We start from the raw sequence: 22,101 nt of genomic DNA on the forward strand, positions 1-22,101 counted from the left end.
TTACGTAAACATTCATTACGATGTTCAGGGAAGAACACGTTACATCAGCAACATTCTGCACCCCATACGTTTCACTAACAGCTCTTGCCAAGTTACGAAGGAGACAATGTGTTTTGTAAACAAGGCAGAGGTATTTGGCCCTAAATCTTTAGCATCGTTGGTACAATGAAATTCACATCTGATTTCGTCATGGTGCCTAATCGCTGTTTTCGTCGTATGAGACCAGGATCTTCAGCAGGTAATTTGGAAGAAAATAATGACGAACAGTTTCTTGCGTTGGTTCCCGCTGAGGATGATACCGAACAATCAGGTTCGTCCTCTGAAGAAACAGCAAATAAATGTAGTAAAAAATTGTTCACCTGGTGAAACCTTCTGCACAACAACGCGTTAAAGGCGCGAAAGTGCAGAATTATTATATTCCTTGGTCAGAACAAGAAGTATATTGGAATTCACAGTTCAAATTGGAACTTAGAACGTGCTAGCGTAAATGCAGAGTAAAAAAAGTTGAGCTAAACATCAATCCAAACACTGCACCAAGCGCGACAGTGGCAAAGTCGTGGTATTCCGTCTCAATGTTCCTACACAGAAATACGTCAACCGAAAATAGCCTCATGCACCGGTTACTGACGGGTGCCGGTTTTACAGAAAGGCCTCGTAATATTACTATGAAACCTGTAACGTATGCAATTAGAACATTGCAGTAGCGCGCATACCATACAAATCCGCCCATATTCTCATACGTTTTCTGTGACCTTATTGCTGTGTAATACATTAAAAGAAATAGCATTAAAGCTATACATATACAATAGTATCTTCCGAGTATCGAGACAACAAACTCCGATTTTTTTCTTCTCGTAGGAAATCGGAACTGAACTAACAATTTTAAAAGGCACTAGGAAGAACCGCAGTGCTGCAAACATGAATTGATTTCGTTCCATATTGACGAACTATATTTGGCACAGTCAGAGAAGAATGGCAGCTAATGTAAGCAGTTCTACAGACTACAAAAAGGAGGAAATTCGCCGTCACTTTACACAATGGAAGATTATTGATTTCAAAGCAGTCTAAGCTGTCTCATCAAATTAAAGTAATGTAATTTCATCGATCCTGAAATAATGTTCCGGACAATGCGTAAGAATCTTGTTTTTCTTGCTGTCCTAGGGAAGTAGTTCAACCAAAATTTCAAAAAATGGAACTTTTTATTACTCAAACATCATGAGACACTGCGTCAGTAGCGGAATGGACGTGACAGAAAGAATATTTACCACGTACTTGAACCAGCTTAATACATTCGCAAGCATGAAAACTAGCCACAAACAACTATCGACAAATTAACAACTATATAGCAGTAGGCCGTAGTGTTAGCGAGAATGGTCGTATATTAAAACAGACTACAGAATTCACTGTCGTAATCAATAGAGCAGGAAGTTAATAAATTATGACCTCCTACAATGAAACCGAAGCTAATAAACTCATGAGCAGTTGAACAGCAGATACAGAGACACAGGGAGAGAGAGATAAAGGGCGTAGGATGGATAAAACCGGTGACATTAACCGGTACCCAACAACGCCTTAAGTTATAGCCTATATATAGAACACAACATCTCGCAGATGGTGCCAGCGCTGCTTTTTCCACGTGCGAGGGAAACCACAGCCATCAAAGACAAATGTCATCGGCATGGGGATGGGGAAAATCGACCAGTTAACGCCGATAACGGTATTTTATTTCTGAATGGCCGGTAATTTTCGGTATTCTCTTGATCTCGTTTGTAACAGGTATTTTTCATTTTTAACTATAAATTGATAAGTCAGAGAAATATTAATTAGCTATAGCAACAGTGCTAAAAATTTGGTTTCTAAATACATTTTATTCGCAAAATTTCCTTTAATTTCAAATACTGCATTATTATAGAAATAGGAAAGAGATCAGAGTGATTCTAATAACAATGCCGACAGAAAGGAGCAACCGACACATGGCATAAGAATTGGCACAACATTACTGAAAAAATAATGTACCTGTTACCATGTGGTGGGGTCTTTTGGATGGTATGTGTGTACATGCAGCATGCAAGACTTGTCGCGTCTGGTGTATATGGTAGTTTCTTGTTGTCATCGTCTGACCTCAGTTGTAGGTCAGAACGACACCATCCCTATACTAGAATTGTTTTATAAAGTGCGGTATCAGTGGGCTACTATGCACCATTTGCTTTAAAAGATGAAGAGCGGGAGGAGCCAAAACAAACTTAAATATTAACAGTTGATTCATAGTTTACAATAAAAGTAGGAAGTAGCTGCTCCGTTGCTTGTCTCTACGTAATATGCCTTTATCTGCTTGTAACACTTGATTACGGACAAATAAACACGAAAAATCGAGTTCTGTAATCTCAGGTTTCATCCTTTACCGCTGAATATTCGTAATACCCAAATAGTGGCATGATCCTTGATTACGTGATTTTTTGCAGACTTCCAAAAAATGTGAATCAGTAGCAGAACACAGCAGACTTGTTTATATAATTCAACACTTTTCACTTTGCGATAAATGGTAAATGGACCAAGTTTTCTTCTATTTGGCTATTTAATATTTTGATTCCATTATCTTGACATTGAAGGAGTGAAAACGCTCCAATTTCGGTTCGATTTCAGGGTTTACTGCAGGAAATAATAGGAAACTGAATATCAATCATTTCAGAAGCCGGTTATTTTGAGTGATTTTAACATTCAGATTAAACTGACGTTGAATAAGACGACTAACCTAAAACCATTTGTTTCAGAGATAATGACCACCCCTACGAGGACAACACATAGGTATTTCAGCATCGGATAAAGGTGCCACAATGCAACGCATCACTCATCAATTCCGTACCGGCCAACAATAACACACACGCAGCTGTATCTCTGTGAGGGGTGCAGAAGACGTTGCGCTACATATTCGCAGAGCATAGAGGTAAGTGTGAGAAGCTACGTGCTCCATAACTTGCTCACGATGTTGATAATTACTCGTTTTCTTGTTGATTACCAATCGTTTCCTCATTAGTATTATTCAAAGACTGGGTGTGTGTTGTTCATTAAGCACAATGGATTGAGATGTCGCTATTAGTTAAACCTTTTGTCGAAAGGAATTGCACAAGATGTTTCACAATATGTGTGACACCAATCTAGTGGTTGTAGAGGGGACAGATTTTACATACAACCCACGTCCGAAAATATCATCCAACAACATTACAGAGCCTCTAAGTTACAGGCGTCGGCGCCTATAAATGTATGATCATACAGGGTGATTCCATAATGACGTTGCAAAGTTTCAGTGATGATGGAGAAGGACAAATGTATCAATCTGCGCCAAGTATCCCTGATTCGGAAACGAACTAGTCGTAATGACAAGCGAAAATCATTCAGATACCTCTGACAGTGAAATACGTGTACCGCTACTGTTGCTGCGAAGAATGTAGGATATGCATCTTTCAGAGGAACTAACATGGATCAAGACAAGAAAAAAGTCTAGTAAACATGTGTCTATAATATACACCTTAAGAGCATCAACACTTGCTCAATAAAGGAGTTGTTTTTAGCCCTAGCAAAGACGACCAAGTGCTCATTGCTTCTCAGATAAGCATTTTAGAGCCCACATTTACCAGATATTTTTTCTTGTCTTTGTACATACCAACACCTCTGAATGTTGCATACCCTACATTTGTAGCAACAACACTGTAGATACATGCATTCCACTGACAGAGGTATCCGGGTGGTTTTCGCTTGTAACTTTGCGCTCGTTCGTTTCCGAACCAGGGGTACATAGCTCAAGTTGATAGTTTATCCTTCTCCATCATCACCGAAGCTTTGTAAGATAATCACGGAATCACCCTATATATAAGCACATTTACAGTCGCCGGTGCCTATAACTTTGATGCTCCGTAACGTCGTTGGATCATTTCGGACTTGGGTTCATGTGTAAAACTTGATCTACTAATTCCCCTCGACAATATCTAGAAGTATGTAACAACAGAGAAACAGGCGACAATGAAATTAAATTATTCTGCGCTGTCGTTCTTTCATAGCACAGTTAGGTCGAGTATTCCGAGTTGGTCAGTTCATCGCTCCATGTTTAAAGGAAAAATCTTTGTGTTCGTGTTCTGTGTTTAAAGTAAAGCTTTGTGCTCATGTGCGGTATGGTACGATTGGAACTGGATACAGTCTTTCTTTCTTTCCTTTTACAAATTCCTTCTTTTGTTTTGGCTGTTGGATCACAGTTTTTTAAGTGCCTTAGCATTAATTACAGTGAAAAAAACAAACGTCAAAAATTAAGTGGAGCGGCATTTCGGAAATTATCGAAGGAAAGGCGAGAACGAGAAGCCACTGTTCTAAACAAGCTTGACGGAGTAGATAATTTTTTTGCAAAAATGTTGCTGGTTCGACTTCGAGTTCAAGTAGTACGGATGGTTTTCTGGCACTGCAGCTGTTGTAAAAGAAATAAATACAGACGAAACAAAAGTTAAAATGAAGAAAAGCAAATTGGCCTGATTTCGAGTTTCGCGAAAAACTAAGAGTCGGGTCAGACATTACAAAAACAAATACCCTCGTTAGTGATGATCCTGCAGAAGGGTGTGTCAATAAATCAACAATCGACACTCTCTTGCAACGTGGGATTAATAAAAACTGTAACGGTGATTTTACTAATTCAAGAAGATCAATAGGAGATAAAACCAGATATTTTAACAAAAGTGTATTTTCCATAAACTTTTAAATGGTGAATCAACTTTGCGTGATTTTCTAGTATACTTCTGTAGCATAGGTGACGTTCTTTGTGAACCATGTAAATTGTTCGGAGGTAAGGCTGCGATTGCTACTAATGGTATCGCAGATTGGGAAAATATCTCCAATATTTTATCTCATCATGAGAATTCACTTGAAGAGAAAAATTCTGAGTTACGACTCTTAACAAGAATAAAGTCACTTGGAACAGTAGATAAACATTTCGAGTCATATGTTGAGACAGGTGCAGTGTGTTCAAAAGGGTGTTTGCAATAATGAAGAAGCTAACAAGTCGTGGTCTTCCCTACGTGGACATGATGAAACATTCCATTCGTAACATAATGGTCAATTATGATGTCTCTTGAACTTACAGCCGAGTTTAATACTTTTCTCACAGAGCACACTGAACGATATGGAAATCCAGGGCAGGGACATACAAGTTATCTTTCTTCAAAAATCTATGATGAAATAATAGAGCTTCTTTCTGAACGAATAAGAAGAATCATTGTAAGTGAAATAAAACAGTTAAAATATTTCTCTATAATGGTAGATTCTTCTGTAAAAATTTCACTTACTGATCACTTATTTCACATGAAGATACGTGAACGAAAATGGTGAACCTATTAAACGTTTCCTTCTGTTTTTACCAAATCCGGGACACATGTCAGAAAACTTAGCTGAGATTGTACTAAAAGTCCCGTCTGCAAATTTCATTTATATTACTAACTGTAGAGGCCAGTCATATGACAGAGCAAGCAACATGTCAGGATTTCATTTTTTAGTGGTGTAGTGTAGGTACACTGGTTTGCAGGCACGCACTAAAGAACGAAATCCGAAAGCGCATTATGTGGCTTATGCAGCACATTCTTTGAATTTAATAGGCACTAGTGCTGCAAGCCCGAAAGCGTATTATGTGCCTTATGCAGCACATTCTTTGAATTTAATAGGCACTAGTGCTGCAAGCCTTTGTCGGGAAGCATGTTCAATTTTCAGTGTAGTGCAAAATCATTATAATTTTTTCTCTGCTTCTACACAGCGGTGGAATACACTTTTTTCTTTCATGAAACCAGGAAGCAAAACAGTAAAATGTTTATCAAAAACACGTTGGTCAGCAAGAGAGGAAGCGTGTGTAAGTCTATATGAAAACTGGAAGGGGGTTAACAATGCCCTGACACATATTGCCGATAATAGGTTTGAAAAACCACTTGTGCGATATGAGGCCTCAGTTTTATTGAATCAACTCAGCCGACTAGAAACAGAATTCATGATGGCAGTTTGGTAGGACATACTCCAGAGATTTAATAGTGTAAATGTGCAATTGCAGTGTATTAATATTGATACTAAAATAGTGCCTGAATTATGAGAATCCCTTGTAGGATTTATTGCGTCAATGCGTGACATGTTCGACTATTATGAAAATAAATCCTTGGAGATTGTGACTGATATAGACTATGAATGCACCTGCAGATGATCACGAAAACGCAAACCTCATGACGACGTAGAAGAGGACTCGAAGTTTTTGTGAATGGAAGGGAAAAATTTAGAGTCGAAACATTTCTCCCAGTACTCGACAACTTGTACGCCGAATTAATGAGGAGGAAGGAAAGCTACAGAACAATGTTGGACTCCTTCACAGTTTTCAGCAACCGTAAGAACAGTTCACGTGACGATATTGCTGAACGTGCAGCAAAACTCCAAGCATCATATGACACATATTTAGAGGCTTCCTTTCCTAGTGAATATGAACATTTCGCGGAACTTTTGAAATCTTCTGAGATTCGTGATATACCAGTCGAAATGAGTAAATTTTTATGAAAAGAGAGGTTACAGTCCGTGTTTCCGAATGTTGATATTGCTCTTACAATATTTCTGTGTATGGCACTTATAAATTGTACAACAGAACGCTCGTATTGGGCTCTTAAAAGACTGAAATCATGCCTAGTTTCTACGTTGTCTGAGGAGAGATTGAACGCCTTGTCCATTCTTCACATCAAAGTCGACCTCCTAACTGATAACCGTCCGAACTATGAAGATATGATCAACGAATTTTCTACCGTCAGAGCCAGACACAAACTTTGTTTATTGGTGAGTTGGTTTATTTATTCATATTAGCCTGAAAAATTTAAGAATATAATGTGATTTTACTACTAAAACTACGTATTACCTGTTTAGTTTTCAATTGCCGATGGCAGAAGGTGGAACTAAAGCTCGTTTACGTGGAGACGTGACCAATGGCGCCCGACAATACTAAACAATACCCGAATGACCCAGGCCACTCGGCGCCTTACAGTCAAGTCATACTGATACTGTAGGTCTATTACAATTGATGCGTATTCTTGGCGTCTGCTGAAATGTATAGTCATCGCGGAAATATAGGTTATCGGAGAGTACGCTGAGATGAAAAAGTATTAATAAATAAGGTAGTTCAGTTCTGTCGGTGAATACGAAAAAGCTTTGCTAATACCATTAGAAAGAGCTATGGTGAGAGCAGTAGCTGCAGTACAAAGCTGTTCAGCCCTTACATCGATTAAAGGTATTTTGCACACTTATTTTGCAGCATCTAGCTACGCAGACCCTAATGCTTTAACGTTAACTATTAGATTAAAACATAAATTTGATTTTTCCACACTAGTACCGGTATGTAAAATTATGTAATAGCACATCCAGTTCTGTGTTTGTTCGTCTGTATTTAGTTATCTCCATTTCATTTCTTACGCTTCCTATAAATTCACGTATTAATACCGAACTATTTTTTTTTTATCTGCTACACATTAAAGTTATTAGATCGTAAAACGAAAGTTCAATTTTAATTCTGAGCGAATCTCTATGAAAGTACTCATTAATCTCTAATGTATGACAAGTTCACTTCACGATAAAGGATGATAGCCAAACCAGTTGCAGGATAAAAATTTATTCAAATTCTTGACCAAGGTCTCGGTATATACAAATATACCTTCATCAGAAGTAAAAAATCTAAAATTACATCATGTAATGGAAATTAATAAAACCATTCTGCCAAAGGCGTCGTCAATAATTAAGACATCTTCTCCAATTGTACAACATGATTATGGACACAAGGTCAATGCGAACAGTTTAGCACCAGTACTTCGCCTATGAACTATCGAGACGAGAGTGTGAAAGCACTAGGGCAGATGGTTTCGCCGGGAGAGGGCACTTGTGGTATGTGCCAGACACTCATCCATTGTCTCCTACTCGCTCTGCTGGATTTTTTGGCCATTAAAGAAAAGTTAATTTCCTTGTGTTCGTTCTGTTGTCTTTAGACATAAGAATGTGTTAACACAATGCAGTTTTATGTTTGTTTTATACGCTGCCATGTTTAAAATCTTGAAGTTCACTTTAATTTTTTGATCGTACCACAATTTTTTTATTTTCATTTTCAACGGTTTCATGTAAAAGAAGATATTGAAAGTGAATGTATAACAATAAACCGTTGTCTCCTACTCGCTCTGCTGGATTTTTTGGCCATAAAAGAAAAGTCATTTTCCTTGTGTTTGTTCTGTTGTCTTTCGACATAAGAATGTGTTAACACAATGCAGTTTTAAGTTTGTTTTATCCGCTGCCGTACACCGAGTACAGTTCAGGAACCATATTACATTTTGATTGAGCGCGACTAGATAGCTGACGCGTCCTTCAGAACAACAAATAACAGAGTACGGAATCAGCTCACAGCGCTCCCACCTAAGACGGCAATTGTGAAGTCGTGGAGTAATAGTTATTATTTAAAACATTTTTTTTTTTGGAGAGAGCGCATTTGATAGGGTGTGCCTAGGGGCGCAAAATTTTTAAATCCGCCACTGGACAAGAATCATCATTATTGCAGTGGTTGAATGCTGCGAACTCATGAAAGTATCGGGAGAACCAGAATCAAGAACTGCTTTTAATAAGTGTTTTCCAACTTCAAAGGTAATAACAGGATGATACAAATGTTTCAGAGGCTGTTCAGTCTCACGTACAGTAAGTCCCTGGTGTCTTGTAAGCGGATCATGTGATCTATAATGTGAGCAGAATGTCCTGTGTTGGCGCGGCGTCGGCTTCATCTGACGCCCGGTCCGCTAGTCATTGCTGCGTAGCGTCTGTACCGTTCGGTGCGTAGACAGATGCGGCTTCAATGATTTGAACAGTGCGCTGGGGTTCTGAATGATTCTGATTACCTTGTAGCGGATGAAAATGTAAATCTGGTTCACTGAAGCATAAAGCCTGGTTGTTATTAAAATGCCTTTTATTAATGAAATTATGATTGAAATTTCTATTTCCCTGCTTATTCTCATTATGACCTTGAAAATGCTGTGCATTGCCATAGCATACTTTACATCAGCAACAACAATTATTGCAGTACCTACAGGAATTAAGGTTTTAAGAGTTTTTCTGGTACGGCTGTTGTCTGCAGTTAGGGAAAGTGTTCCATGTTCAAAATTGTTACCAGGGTCATTTTGCGAGAATGATTGCTGCTGTGACAACTGCTACGACAAAGGCTGTTTTATGTGTTGTCCGGAATTAAGATATTGCTGACTGCTGAAAATTTTGATTTCGCTGTTGGTAGTTATAGACTTTGATTGTGCTGAAAATGTTGTTACTGATAGCCATTAAAATCCTGGTTCTTTTCAAAATTTTATTCCCAAAATTATTACTCTTATTGCGATTGAAAAACGTACCAGAATGACAACCGTTGTCTCTGTAGTGAAAATAGTGGTTGTTGTTAGAAAAGCTATTATCATTCTTCTGCTGAGAAAACAACTGATCAATATCAGGTAACTGTAAAACGTCACGAAAAGCGTATGTTAGATGCTTGTTGACCTACTCTTAACGCACTTTTCAGATTTCCTGGAAGTTTTGAAATGCAGAGGTGAATCAAACTTAACAGGTTCAATTAAATGCTGGATTTGTTGTACCATGTATTCAAAGTATTGTGTTAACGTATCAAAATTCGAGTTGCTGAAATTCAGTAAATTCATCACTTCGTATTTCACAGCACGTTCTGTCGTCTCAGACTAGTTCGCTGCGAGGAAAGCACATTGAAATTCTTCAACTGGAAGACATTGGCGTGCAATAGGTCGCATTTTCGTCGACAGTTCCCCTTAGAAAAAGCTGCAAATATATTCTAATTTATGAGAGACAGTCCATTTTGGCGCCAAAGAAAAAGTAAATGAATCCAATCCAATGGATGTAGACAATTAGGACCGTTAGGAAATACTTTGAATTTCCTGACAGATAATAAAATGCTTGTAGTCGAATCCAGCGGCTCTAAAATTATCAAAAGGATGCTGCAGACTGAAAAAGGTGCGAGACTGGTCATGTGATTGTAAGAAGTCTTTTTGTCTGACTGGTTTAGTAAGCTGGGGTTGCTAAGCGTGTTCTATATTCTGATCGCTACAATCCGTGACAAAATTATGTGAGTAGTCTTGACAAATGCTATCGTTCTTATGGTCAGAAAAGCGAGCATTATGTTTATTAAGTTCCTTTTTAATTTGACAATCAGTTTGCGTCTGTCCCTGTCGAAAGTTTTCAAGTGATTGAAACGCTTCACTGTCATTGAAGTGTACCAGTTGTGTACCTTCAGAGTGATTGTCATAATTTAATTCTGACTGTGATACTGTGTTGGCGAGTTAATTATATTCATCTTTCAGATTATCATATTGGTTGTGAATTTTTGTAGTGTCATCTTTTAATTTCAGCAATAAGTAGGGCTTTGTCTTACCGCTGAGTTTCAGAAATGGTATTAAGTTGTTCATAAACGGCTACTTCTCTGTCTGACACAGGTTGATTAAGGTTGTCATGAGCTGTAGTTAGTTTGCTTAAACGAGATGTGACATTGGTGAGCTCTGTTGTAATATAATTTACGTGATCTGTTGAAGCCTTGTAATTGTCTTTTAATTCGTCAGAGATTGCTTTCTGATTGTCGCGGAGCGCATCTAAAGATTTTTTATGCTCCTCGAATTCGTGATTAAGCGCTTCCAAATGAGTAGTCTTTGCGTCAAGACGTTCTGTAAGATATTCGTGATTTTTAGAACATTATCATTAAGTTTTTGAAATTGCTTTGTAAGAATCTCGGTACTGTTTTCATTTCATCAACAAACCGAGTTAACTGTTCGTCAAAACGTTTCGTAAGTGTCTTGTTGTTTTCTTTGAGTTCCTCAGCAAAATAACAATTTTATTTTCCAAGTCTATGTTAACATTTAAAGGTCGATGTAATATCCACCGTTGATTAGCCAAAAGTGCATTCAATATCTCTATCTGCTTTGCTGAGCCGATGATTAAATATTATTTTGTTTTTACTTAAATTATTTCCTTCATAAAGTAGTAAAACATGTTCTTCTAGGCTTAATGTCTAATCACCTTCAATAAAACAAGGAATTTTGACTTGAATGCCTTCTATTTCCTTATCGTTAGGTATTCTTAAATTTCCATTCATCAACTGTTTATACAACAACTAACCTGTGAAACTGATGGATTATTACATTTTGCATATGCTCAAACATCAACATATATGAATTTATATTTGCTTCATCAAGTGCCTTTAAAATTATTGAGAATAAATGTTTATGAGTGTAATGAAGCGATCCTGTATTACTGGTTTTATGACTCGGATATGCTTGCCGTCTATAGCTCCTACAACACGAGGAAAATCTGCTGTGGATTAAATTTTTTTAGCTATATCTAACCAAGATTCTGGCGTAGATTGGGGCAGGCATTCTGCTTTAATCCTGTTCCATATTGCTTGACAGCTTGTTGCACAATTTCGCTAACTGTAGTTCTTCCCCAAGCGATTTCAACAAAAGAGCGTCGAGGAGCCGAGTACCTAAAATATAGAATAAATTTTTTTTCGGATGTGTCGCTGCAAAAGAAATGGGAAAATCTGTGGGATAGTTTCCTGAAAGAATAACGGGAAGTTAGCAGTTTGAAAAGGGAATCAGGTGCTACATGGAAATCCACGTATATCTACTTCAACCATTTTGTGTTTCTTACAAACGTTGTGGTAGAGATAATACAGATGACAGTTTTAGTTCAGTTGAGGTAGTACAGGACACAGAAGCGGAGCCTACTGAAGAACCATATGAGACCTCAGGGTGCAGGTCATGACCAAACAAGAGAAGGGCAAATAACACAGAAACTGCGAACATAGAAGTACAGTTTGTTGGGGCACTGAATGAAAGTCTAGCGAGAAAAGACTAAGATCCTGATCGCCACTTTCTGTTGTCTTTGTTGAATGATTGTAAATGAGTACCTGAGCACCTAAAGCCAATAATTAGAATCAATGTATCCCGAGTTAATAACATGCGTCAAAACCGATACAGGGATTAGTGAACACAGGGTTGTCGTAGCGAGATTGAATATTGTAACCCCCAAATCCTCCAAATATAAACGAAGAATATACCTATTCAAGAAAGCAGATAAAAATTCAGTTGACACCTTCATGAGAGATAATCTCCACTCCTTCCAAATTAATAATATAAGTGTAGACCAGATGGGTTTTGAATTCAAAGAAACAGTATCAGCAGGAATTGAGAGATTTATATCAAATAAATTAACAAACGACGGAGCTGATGCTCGTTGGTACACAAAACTGATCAGAACACTGTTGCAGAAACAACGAAACAAACATGCCAACTTTAAACAGACGCAAAATCCCGAAGATTGGCGATCTTTTACAGAAGCTCTAAATTTAGCGAGGACATCAATGCGAGATGCTTATGACAGTTTCCACAACGAAACTTTGTCTCAAAACCTGACAGAAAATCCGAAGGGATTCTGGTCGTATGTGACGTATGTTAGCGCCCAGAAACTATCAATGCCTTCTCTGCGCGATAACAATGGAGATACTATCGACGACAGTGCTGCCAAAGCAAAGTTACTGAACACAGCTTTCCGAAATGCCTCCACAGAAGAAGACGAAGTAAATATTCGAGAATTCGAATCAAGAACAGCTGCCAATATGAGTAACGTAGAAGCAAATATCCTGGGAGTAGTGAAGCAACTTAAATCACTTAATAAAAGGAAGTCTTCTGGTCCAGACTGTATAACAGTTAGGTTCCTTTCAGAGTATGCTGATGCATTAGCTCCATACTTAACAATCATGTACAACCGTTCGCTCGACGAAAGATCAGTACCCAAAGACTGGAAAGTTGCACAGGTCACACAAATATTCAAGATAAGATGTAGGATTAACCCACATAATTACAGACCCATATCGTTAACGTCGATATGCAGCAGGATTTTGGAACATATATTGTGTTCAAACATTATGAATTACCTCGAAAAAACGGTCCGTTGAGAGACAGTCAACATGGGTTTAGAAAACAACGTTCTTATGAAACACAATTAGCTCTTTATTCGCACGAGATGTTGAGTGCTATTGACAAGGGAATTCAGATCGATTCCGTATTTCTGGATTCCTGGAAGGCTTTTGACACTGTACTACACAAGCGGCTTGTAGTGAAATTGTGTGCTTATGGAATATTGTCTCAGTTGTGTGACTAGGTTTGTGATTTCCTGTCAGAAAGGTCACAGTTCGTAGTAACTGACGGAAAGTCATCGAGTAAAACAGAAGAGATTTCTGACGTTCGCGAAGGTAGTGTTATAGTCCCTTTGCTGTTCCTTATCTATATAAACGATTTGGTAGACAAACTGAACACCCGCCTTGCGTTGTTTGCAGATGACGCTGTCGTTTATCGACTAATAAAGTCATAAAAAGATCAAAACAAATTGAAAAACGATCTAGAAAATATATCTGAATGGTGCGAAAATTGGCAGTTGATCCTAAATAACGAAAAGTGTGAGGTCATCCTCATGAGTGCTGAAAGGAATTCGCTAAACATCGTTTACACGATCAATCAATCTAATCTAGAGGCCGTAAATTCAACTAAATAACTATAGATTAAAATTACGAACTACTTAAATTGGAAGGAACACGTAGAAAATGTTGTGGGAAAGGCTAACCAAAGACTGCTTTTTATTGGCAGGACACTAATAAAATATAACAGATCAACTAAGGAGACTGCCTACACTACGCTTGTCCGTCCTCTTTTAGTATACTGCTGCGAGGTGTGGGATCCTTACCAGATAGGACTGACGGAGGACATCGAAAAAGTTCAAAGAAGGACAGCACGTTTTGTATTATCGCGAAATATGGGGGAGAGTGTCACGAAAGTGATACAGAATTTTGGCAGGGCATTATTAAAACAAAGGCGTTTTTCGTTGCGGCAGAATCTTCTCACGAAATTCCAATCACCAACTTTCTCCTGGAATGCTGAAATATTTTGTAGACACCGACCTATATAGGGACAAACGATCACCACGACAAAATAAAGAAAATCAGAGCTCGTATGGAAAGATATAGGTGTTCGTTCTTTCCGCGCGCTATACGATATTGGAATAATAGAAAGTTGTGAAGGTGGTCCGATGGACCCTCTGCCAGGCACTTAAACGTGATTTGCAGAGTATCCATGTAGATGTAGATGTAGAATATTATGAAAGTTATCATGCATGCTCTTGTCAACAGAACCCTCCACCACAGAACTATCCACGGAATACCAGTTGCATAAATACTGGCCAGCCATCAACTAGCTACACAACTGTATGTGGAAATGTAACAGATGCGCCGGTCGGAGTGGCCGAGCGGCTCTAGGCGCTTCAATCTGGAACCGCGTGACCGCTACGGTCGCAAGTTCGAATCCTGCCTCGGGCATGGATGTATGTGATGTCCTTAGGTTAGTCAGGTTTAAGTATGTCTAAGTTCTAGGGGACTGATGACCTCAGATGTTAAGTCCCATAGTAGTCGGAGCCATTTGAATCATTTGTAACAGATGCAAAATCTCCAGCAATTTAATCTCATATAAAGTATAATTCCTTCTCAAGTGACCATTTCGAACAGTTTAAAGTGTGTAATAATGTAAACTATTACTATTAAGTTTCAATGAAATTGTTAGTATCATTCATTGGTATACTGAATAATATGAAACCTTATGATATTCAAATATTTAAATACAATAGTAAACTTACCTGCTTTTCCTGATGATCTATATATGAGTGCAAGTTTGGGTAATTGCGGTTATTGCTCCCCTAAGTGTGGAAAGTAGTTCATTGACGGAAGTTGTTGACATTCTGGTATAATTAAAAAATTATCCTCATGATATCTCAGCTCACTGTCAAAGGTGATAAAACCCCCATTGGTATTTCTTTTTTGCAGTAAATGATGCTCCCAATGTATGTGTTTTCTGCTTATGTCTCGTCTTCCATTCTTCAAAGGACGTACCGAGAGCCAAATGGCCACAGCTCCTTCCGCCAACACTTTCATTTTGGTCTCTTATTCCCAACAATTCGAACGAAACACAAGAAAAGTCCGTCCGTACGCGGTATTCCGATCGAAACGCCTGAGAGAGCAAGAACTGCAACGGGACGACCCCGCCGAAGAGACGGACAGTCCCAGTATAGCCCACATACGGCAGCTTTCGACGGGCCAGTGCGCAGCATCCCGCGGAAAGAGCGTTTTTTAAGTCACTCCTTTCGTGAATGAATTACACTTCATCCAGCGCACATCTGCCCGACTTCAGTTTTTCATACAATTTTTGTTTGATAATTCCAGCGCTTTGATGGCTGATCCTAGGTGTATCCAGTTATGACTGCTTACCGTGGTTCATAGGCATAGCGTAGACGTACAATAATCTTTCTCTCCCTGGTTACACGTTCAGAAGAGTCCCATACTAATTCCTGTCTCTAACACACATTTTAATCTTGTGACTCACCCTTCCTTCAGCTGACAAATCGAAACCACCTCCTGTTACCGTGATTTCAAGTTTTCTCGGAGCCGTTTTGCCATTACAGACCATGAGACAGGCGGTATGTAAAAGCTTAGGATTACCTGTCTTGCTTAGCCTTATGGTAAACACAAACTATTCCAATTTGAGCTTACGAATTCGCCCCCTTTTCATCTTTGGTTCCTGCTAGCTTTATATTCCTAGTAATAATGTACGGAGTCTGGAACCGCGCGACCGCTACGGTCGCAGATTCGAATCCTGCCTCGGGCATGGATGTGTGTGATGTCCTTAGATTATTTAGGTTTAAGTAGTTCTAAGTTCTAGCGGACTGATGACCTCAGGAGTCAAGTCCCTTAGTGCTCAGAGCCATTTGAACCATTTTGAGCTAATGTATGGACATTATAATGCGTTGATGTAGGTAGGTGGATCGAATAACAAATGAGCAGATACTGAATCGAACTTGCGAAAAATAAATTTAAGGCACAGCTTGACCAAAAGAGAGGAAATGTTGATAGGCCACATCCTGAGGCACTGAAGAATTTTCAGTTTGATAACGGAGGGAAGAGTAGGGGGTAAAAATCGTGCTTGAAGACCAAGGCTTAAATAGAGTAACCGGGTTGAAATGGATGTAGATTGTGGTAGTTACTAATAAACCAAAAGCCTTCCACAGGACAGATCAACATGGAGAGCTGAATCAAACCAGTCTTCGAAAAGTGGAGCACAATAACAAGAAGGGAATTAACTCTGCGATCTTACCATAGACGCTCCTACAATTAACATATACCACGTCAAAATTTCCACTTTCTAATCTATCAGGATGAATATATATTCATATCTTCATGACTAGCAGCAACGCAGGTGTCATTAATAAACAGGAACGGAACAGCTACCAGAATTATGTTGATATCCAAAGTGACCTCTCTACAAATGTCCCAGCAGCTGCGGTCTGTTCTACTTCTCATTCAAGTCAAAAGAACTCTTTCTCATAGAAATATCAGGACGCAGATATCTTGAAACCTAGTAAATCGAGGCTTGAGCAAAGGAAGTAGGAGGAAGATTAGAGGTTACCTTCCTGTCGACGCCGCGGTACTTCGAGGCAGAGCACAAGCTACGATTACGAAAGGCTGGGAAAGGAAGTCGGCCTCTGCTCTTTTCAGACGACATTGATTTTTGCCTGGAACTATTTAGTGAGACCACGGAAATCCTAAAGCCGGATAGTCGCACAGGGATATGAACCATCACATCGTCCTCCTGAATGCGAATCCAGTGTGCTAAGCACTGCGCCACCGCGCTTGTTGTATGAGCAATGATTTTAGAGTCGTTAATAAATATATTGTGTTTGTTTCTAAACCTACTTTCAACAACGATTAACTCTTTTTTTTTTTTTTTTAAGAATGAAGCTTTATATTATCACCTGTCAAGAGGAACTCTTGTACTTCGTCCGAATACTCTCTGCTAGACTGGACTAAGGATTGCTATACGGATTATGAATTGCTCTGTTGATAAGGACTTTGCGAGGACTTACGGACTTTGTAGCATTATTCTTCCATCACAATTAGTCTATCCTTCACTCCGACGCAGTTTTTCAGGTTTTGTGAATATTAACTATATTCTGTGGTAGTTTGACTGTAAATTAACAAAAGCTGCGTAGGTTGGTTTTTTTGCGATTTAATACAACATTATTGTTGTTTCTCGCATCCTACCTTCAATTGTCTTCTATCATTCCACTCATGCTCGTAAATTCCTCTCTGATATAGCTGTCCTGACTCGTTTCTGTCACGTTGTTTTCGGGCGTCCTCTTCTTCTACTATTACTTGGAACCCATTCCATCATCTTTTTAAGTCATCTGTCCTCACTCAAACGGCATACAATGTCTACACCATCTCAGTCGTTTTGCTTCCAAGTATCAATTACAGTGTTTCTCTGGTTCATTCCCTTCATAGTCTTCATTTTTAATTTTATCCTCTAGTTTCAAGCTACAGTCACCACTGTAAAATCCTATCTGCATTGACAATAAGTTCCTATTACTTCTTTCAGTTATTTTACATATTTCTGCTCTACATGTTGCTACACGTTCTACAATAATTTTGTACTTCCTAATATTCGTTTCAGGTCTGCTCCATAAAAAACCCCAATTAATTGTTTTATTGCTTGTCTACCATTACGAATACAGCCTGGTTGCCGCGCGGGATTAGCAGAGCGGCCTGAGGCGCTGCAGTCATGGACTGTGCGGCTGGTCCCGGCGAAGGTTCGAGTCCTCCCTCGGGCATGGGTGTGTGTGTTTGTCCTTAGGATAATTTAGATTAAGTAGTGTGTAAGTTTAGGGACTGATGACCTTAGCAGTTAAGTCCCATAAGATTTCAGACACATTTGAACAGGCTGGTTGTAATTAAACTTCCGCCACTTGAAAGGACCTTCATGAAGTTCGAGTGATCGTAGGACAATGAAACTTTGTGGAAACATTTATAACGACACGTGGAAGACAAATAACGAATGAAGCATAGAAAGAAAAGCATTAGTTTCTACTTGGGAGGGTAATATATGTTAACCGCGTACGTTCCGGGTTATAAACGTTGCTCGTTGTGACGACCGTCTCTTTGCACTACAGCGTGTATTCCATTTCAAAACTGTTCTCAGCACTTTTCGAACGATGGCCCACGGAATGTGGTGACATAGCTTGTGCACTTCGTAAAGATAGCAAGTTGCGTCCAGCATTCTCAGCCATGGCAACAGTAACTTCTTCAGGAATTTGCGGCGCATTTGGGAGCCGGACTCTTCCAGGAGCAATTCCAAAACCGCCAGTTACTTCGAACTTGCGAATCATGTTCTTCAACCCCTATGCTGGAAGAGGAATCGTTCGTATTCCTTCAATGCGACGATAGTCGCGAAGAGCTGCAGTGGTATTGGTCTACACTGGCTCAAATAGCTAAAAATTTAATTATAAACATCCTGTACATTGGGATACAGGATAAGGCTGTACCACATAGATGTTACAGTTATATACTGTTTTAAATAATGTCGTGATAAGCTTCCACTTTCATAGGAGGAAAAGGACATAGTATTGTCGGACATGATCTGGTGTCTGGCATTTCGAAAAGACAACAGAGGTCTTGTAGAAGTCTTCCTGTCTGGATGACGTTGTCAAGAAGCAACTCGTCACTCGCTGTTGTATAGGTTAACAACATTACGTGTTAGAGAAGATTCTTTTAATTCCTCGCATCCTGACTTCTGAAAATAAACCTCGTTTTGTTCCACCCTGTACGACTGTATATTGTGTGCTGTTCTGGGGGAAAATTCCACCTTAACAGGATGAGGGATGTCAGTGTGAGTGACAATCATACTTTACGAAAAAATAATTTACCAAATTAACTGAGTTCCTAAATTGATTTTTTATTCCTTTCAAGATAAAGCATCCTCTACCAAATTCTTTAGGAGTACATAAGAGACAACATAATAGCCGCGATATTAACAAGCGCGTGACTGTGCTGAGTAAAACGATTGTAAGGGAAAGTAATTATCTTTAAGAGTTCCTGGATAATATTTTTCGAAAAATAAACAATGGGAGTAATGTTCTCGTGGGAGGTTAACAGGGGCTAGGAGCGGATCGATGAAATTCCATTACGAATATTACTATTTGTAACGTCTTCTACTCGCCCTACTGGGAACTCACACTCGGCGAGCTGATCAATTGGAGTAAAGTCTGTAAGTAATGATGGACAGATTATCGAAGCGCTACACAGAGATCCGGTACTTCTTCGTTCTGTGTAAATTGTTCGGCACATGTCCAGTTTCATTTGACAAGAAGCATGTAAAAATAACGGTAACAGTCAAGGCGAGACTGTACTGTATTTCGCTCGCTCTACTGATCCTCTTCTGCGCCCTTTATGCTCTTCTGGTGCGCTTACCAGAGAGTTACGAAACTGTGGAGAGCCTTGCTAAGTACTCGGACGCCTGCAACATTTTCTTCGCTACGGCTGCAGCTTTTACGTGTATTATTCGCAGCTCTACTTTAAAACAAAGACACGTCGAAAATTTCTGCACAAAACTAATTTCAGTTGATGAATTTTTGTATGGAGACGAAGACACAGAATATTTACGTCTCGCAACTCGTTTGGTGTGGGGTGTTGTAGCAGTCACCTTTTATTCAGTGGTTTTATATGCTGATATTACATGGCTCATGTTACCTATTTTGAAATTTTCTTTTCTCTTTGCTATTTTTGTCATGCACTTCATGAGCAACGTCGCTATTCTACAATATCTGATTCTCAATGTGGCGTTAAAAATGAGATTTTCAAGACTGAACAGGTATGTTCTGCAGTTATTCTTCCAGTCTACCAAAGATGCAGAAGGAGATCTCGACATTAAAATTTCGAAACTCTTAAGTAACACACCAGAAACGAAAGATCTACAGCGTGGCGATACATTTTTTGTCAAGAAGTCTTTTGCCTCACTCCACTCTGAGGCTCAAAGAATTGTCAACGGACCTAAAAACGATGTACCCAGCTGTAATCAGGTAATGGTGACGGAGGAAGACGCGAGCCAGCTGCGAAATTTGCGCAAAATATATTGCCTCCTTATCGAAATGGGTAAAGCTGTCAATGCGGCTTATGGAGTACAAAATCTCGTAGAAGTGGTCAGCTGTTTCGTGAGCATCGTGACGTACATTTACATAAGTGTTGTTGTCTTCTTAGATCTGAAGCCCGTGTGGCCTGGAACACCGAGGGGTCAAGTCATCACCATGTTCTCTCTGTGGATTGGACTCATGGCGGGGCGTCTACTGACCACAGCGTACAGCAGCGACATGGTCGTGCAAGAGACCGCCCGCACACAGCGGCTGGTCCAGAAACTTCTGCTCCTACCGCTGCCTGCTAGAAGTGGCTGTGAAGACGAGCTGCAGCTCTTCGGAGAGCAGATGGCGCGCAGTCGACTGCACTACAGCGCAGCGGGGTTCTTCACGCTCGACCTGTCTCTGCTGAGGAGCTTCACAGCCACCGTCACCACCTACGTCGTCATCCTCGTCCAGTTTGGACTGTCTGGCGCGAACAAGCAGCAGAACAGCAGCGCCGCAGGGTGCACATGTTAACCAGACAGAGAAAGTGACAGGTATCTGAAAGGACTATCACACACACAGTTTGTTATACGGCTGCCAGTTTACATTTACGTACCAAACCTCTTTCATTCAATGAAATTTCAATTTCTTGATTTTCACCTAGAAAACCTACTCTGTATGATAATCATAATTACGTTGACAGTTGTAATTTAGTCTTAATATGTACATGGCACAAATATCAGTCAACGTAGATATATTTATTTTTTGTTTTATAAAATATTCACAGTATTTCACCTGTTCATAGCTGTCATTGAGATTAACTCTTGGTTTGTCAATGACTGTAGGGAAACATTTTATGTTTTTCTGGATGACAAGTGTCGTGCATATTTTGTAAATACTTATCTGAGGGTGTAGAACATAGTAAGTGTTAATATTTTCCACTTGCGTTTACATATGATAAGTGTAACATGAGGAAATCATAATAATTCCCACAAAGCTTTTATTTAGCAGTGATCAGGCAAAAAAAAAAAAAAAAAAAAAATACGAAAATCTTACTCACCATTTAACTATTGATTTTAAAGAACAATGTATTGGTATTGTATTCAAAATAGTACTTATTTTGTAAATAAAACTACCTTTCATTGTGGAAATAAATAAAAAGAAACGAGTACAATGTGGTCCCACAATTTTCTCTGTATGATTAATCCACTTAATATTCGGAAGTTTGCACAGTTGTAGCTCACCATATGAACAATAAAACTTTGTTTCATTTGTGATGTGCATTCTTAGAAAATTACTTTGCTAACATTTCTATGTAAAACAAGCAAGGAATACTATTCCCATTGGTGCTAACAATGAAGCCTCTTCCTGTGGCACTACCAAAGCACTGCAGAAAGATATACTCAGATGTAACCAACTTTTCAAGAATTCTGAGCTTGAATACCTACCATACAAATATTAATGACACAAATAGGGGCGTTCACATTTAGTGGTTCTGTGTACGCCATGCTGATTAGGAAACAATGGAAGCTGATAAGGCATAAAAACTGTGTCAGTCATCACCTTTCTAAGAAAAATATTTTGATTCACTTCTCCCTTTGGAAAATACATTTCAGGCTACTGTTTTTGGAACTGGACCCACACAAAAGTAACAGTGAAACAATCACTTTCGTGTGAAGTGCGTTTGGGAAAGCCAGGAGAAGCGGAGTGTTAGTCACTGACTAAAATACGATTAAGTGTATGGAAAGCATTACAAGTCGTAATTCCAAATATTCTTACGAAGTAAACTATTCAAAAGGAGCTGCCCACATATAAATCGAACTAATAGGCTGCCTCAGTAACAGTGCTAATAATGTTCGGCATCGTGATTCCCACTCCCACGACAGACATAGCGTACGATTTAACTTTACCAGCTAGTAACCTAAATACATCGCACTCTTGCTGAGTTAGTGCAGAGATTCTCAAGTCATTTTCCATCACTTGGAAATGAAATGAAATGTCGTGTGGCTAGGGCCTCCCGTCGGGTAAACC

At 39.2% G+C, this 22,101-nt stretch overlaps 1 protein-coding gene across 1 annotated transcript; it reads left to right on the forward strand.

Moving 5' to 3' along the window:
- Positions 1–19,803: 19,803 nt before the first annotated feature.
- On the forward strand, positions 19,804–20,604 carry LOC126260471 (putative gustatory receptor 28b). The gene has a single exon (XM_049957799.1). It carries the CDS (start codon positions 19,804–19,806, stop codon positions 20,602–20,604), a length of 801 nt encoding a protein of 266 aa, XP_049813756.1.
- Positions 20,605–22,101: the final 1,497 nt, after the last annotated feature.

The sequence above is a fragment of the Schistocerca nitens genome, chromosome 5 (assembly GCF_023898315.1).
Source record: "Schistocerca nitens isolate TAMUIC-IGC-003100 chromosome 5, iqSchNite1.1, whole genome shotgun sequence".
Classification (NCBI taxonomy): Eukaryota; Metazoa; Arthropoda; class Insecta; order Orthoptera; family Acrididae; genus Schistocerca; species Schistocerca nitens.

Coding starts and splice junctions, on each gene's coding strand:
- LOC126260471 (XM_049957799.1), top strand. CDS start 19,804: ATGAGATTTTCAAGACTGAACAGGTATGTTCTGCAGTTATTCTTCCAG.